The sequence below is a fragment of the Lupinus angustifolius genome, chromosome LG11, assembly GCF_001865875.1.
Source record: "Lupinus angustifolius cultivar Tanjil chromosome LG11, LupAngTanjil_v1.0, whole genome shotgun sequence".
Taxonomy (NCBI): domain Eukaryota; kingdom Viridiplantae; phylum Streptophyta; class Magnoliopsida; order Fabales; family Fabaceae; genus Lupinus; species Lupinus angustifolius.
In genome coordinates this window covers 27617022-27619805 of record NC_032019.1, presented here as the reverse complement: position 1 = coordinate 27619805, position 2784 = coordinate 27617022, and the positions used below count along the sequence as shown (strand labels likewise).

Below are 2784 nucleotides of genomic sequence, written 5' to 3'. Positions count from 1 at the left end.
ACAAGATAAGCTTTCACCTCAATATAAACTTAGAAAAGTCATCCTTGTGAATAGATTCAATCCTTTCTATAAAAAGAACATAAAACCAACATGGCCACGCATCTTAACTTTAAACCTCGTCATTCTCAACATAAGTTCCTCATTCTCTTCGCATTTCTTTATTTCACTTCCTTAATAACCATGTCTGATTCCGCTGCAACACCCATTGCTTCTGTTGCTTCCCCAACTTCTTCTGCTCCCACGGTTAACATCGTGTTCACAGAGAAGCCAGAGGGAGAAGATCCTGAACTCTACTACATTCGAATCCTCTCTGCTGTTCTTGGCAGGTTCGTTGTTTTTTTCTCTTTCTTTCTGAAATAAACATTTTTTTATGACAAAAAGAAGAAAATAATTTATGGGTATTGTTATTGTGATTGAATGTGAAATGGGTTTTGATTTGTTTTGAGAGTATCAGTCCATCATGTTTTTGGATACCTCAAAAATTAAAAAACAACCGATGGTCCCAAAATTTTTAAATGCGGGTCAAATTATTACTTACCAGACTATGCTAAAAATGATTAATTTGACTCACATTTGAAATTTGTTGGGAACATTATGAGTTTTTTCAATTTGGTAAGGTTGAAAAACACGAGGGATTGAATATTTATTTTTGTTTTTATTTTAATGAGTAATTGGGAAATTGATTGTAGTGAGGAGGCTGCAAAGGAGGCTTTGTTGTATAGTTATAAGAATGCTGCTAGTGGCTTCTCAGCTAAGCTTACTCCTCAGCAGGTTATTGAGATTTCAAGTAAGTAATTATTTTCTCTCTTTTTTGAGATTCCCTCATGTAATTTAATTTACTTGTTCTTTTGTGTTATCAGTTGTGTTTGGTTATCATCTAACCACCCACAACCAAGCCTAAGCCCTTTCTAACGCAGAAGTCGGCTACATGTATCGAACTATGTCAGAATATCCAATCTAAATCATATCTATAGACAAAAAAATTGCATTTAAATCCTTAACTATTTTGCCTTCACGATTTTTTTGGTCTCCCTCGAGCAATTGAGATATTCTCTATATCTTATCTAATCTAATAACCAACCTGATGATTTATCGGGGGATTATTGTACTCTTATCTTTTGACTATTGTCTTTTTTTATTTTATTTTATTATTTTGATTTGCAGGAGTGTGTACTGCGTAACATTATATTGATAATTGCAGTGAGATTTTATTTGGAGTTTTGAGAAAAGATTTGTCTAAATTTTGTTTAAAAATTCTTCTCGGCTTCTGGTTTTATGATTGGATCATGGACTTTGCTACAGGATTAGTGGGTTGAGGTTGACTTTGTGAAATTGTTTACACAGGTATCTACCCAACGAAAGTAAACAAGATAATAAGAATAGCCCACTATTACGCATGTTGAGTTTTGCTTAACTTTTATACAAAATCACATTTTTTTGCTCAATGATCTCCATGTTGCGTAGATGAGTGTAGATCTATCATTCCCATACCCCAGTATGTGGGAGCCTCATGGATTAGGTCGTTCTCCATGCTGCGTTTTGATTATAAGTTTTTTGGAATAAAAAATAAACAAATCCAAATTTGTGTATGATCTTCATTGTCTTTTCTATAGTTTTTTCTTCCTTGACAATTATGTTCGAGCAAACTTTTGAAATCAATGGCATTAGCAAAGCAAGTAGGAATGATTTAGAGTTTTGTTGATGAGCATGATTTATGATATATAACATTTTGACATCGTTCGATCTATATATATAAGTGCATTGGAGAAGTTTCTTAATACTTTCCTAAGGCATGGGGTGCGGACTTATGCGTGCACCCAAAGATGCTAGTAAACTCTTGGGGGACATTAGACTTAACCATACGGAGCCCAAACCCTATAAGCCACAATTCGGCATTATGAAATTGATGGAAAGAACTTGGTCCCCGGATAGTTGACTCGCTCGTCCTTTGCCCAAAAAAACATCTCATTCAAGAGAACATGCATATGTCAATGCACCAGGTCTTAGTAAAGCGTTGGCAAGTTTTTCCTAAGGCACATATAATTGCCACACCAGTAATGTGGGTTTGGATTATTTTCCGACTCAAGACACTCATCTCTGGAGCGTTAGAATCATTATAGCCTTCTAGGTATCCAACTCTTCTTCTCCAATGTATCAAAGCTCTAAGGAGGCTGCGACGGCGAACTCATTCTACTCCGAGAAGTTTGGCAACTCATGACAGAACAAACATATATTCTGTCTTGCTCTGAATGATTTTCTTTTTCTGCAGTTATTATCATGTGGTTAATGCTCTCCATATTAATAGATAATACTTGATACTCATTGTTACTATTTTACATTGGCAGATCAACCTGGTGTTCTGAAAGTTGTTCCAAGCAGGACATTGCAGATCCATTCAGGAGGATCAAGACCACACTCTGTGCAATAGAAAAGAATAAGGAATCTATGAATTTTCATCTGAACATGTATGGGTTCCAAACAGTTAAATACACCATTGTATAAACTAGTTTGACTAAGCCTATGGTTACATCAATAAGGACATGGGTTTATAATATTAATAATACGTGTAGCTAATATATTGTGTGTGGTACATGTTTATGATTGTCTGATCTCAAATTGCATCAAAAGGGCCTAGCTAGTTGTCAATGCTGAATATATTGATGGGTCTTTTGTAGGGTTGAGAGCATAATTTGGTGCTTTTATTGGCCACCATTTAGGTTATGTTAGGCTAACAAAAGAAGCTCAAAGTATTATAAGAGTTAAAAGTCATAAACCACTCCCAAA

General features: G+C 35.1%; 1 protein-coding gene across 1 annotated transcript; it reads left to right on the top strand.

Annotated features, from left to right (window-relative positions):
* Window positions 1-2607, top strand: LOC109359345 (subtilisin-like protease SBT3.17). Its single transcript, XM_019603971.1, has 3 exons — window positions 1-326; window positions 690-787; window positions 2346-2607. The coding sequence occupies exons 1-3, from the start codon at window positions 91-93 to the stop codon at window positions 2426-2428; spliced, it is 417 nt and encodes a 138-aa protein (XP_019459516.1). The 5' UTR covers window positions 1-90; the 3' UTR covers window positions 2429-2607.

Excerpts from the sequence above, each read along its gene's own strand:
- LOC109359345 (XM_019603971.1), top strand. The coding sequence starts at position 91 with ATGGCCACGCATCTTAACTTTAAACCTCGTCATTCTCAACATAAGTTC. Across the intron at positions 327-689 it reads CTCTCTGCTGTTCTTGGCAG|TGAGGAGGCTGCAAAGGAGG; the intron begins GTTCGTTGTTTT and ends AATTGATTGTAG. Across the intron at positions 788-2,345 it reads GCAGGTTATTGAGATTTCAA|ATCAACCTGGTGTTCTGAAA; the intron begins GTAAGTAATTAT and ends TTACATTGGCAG.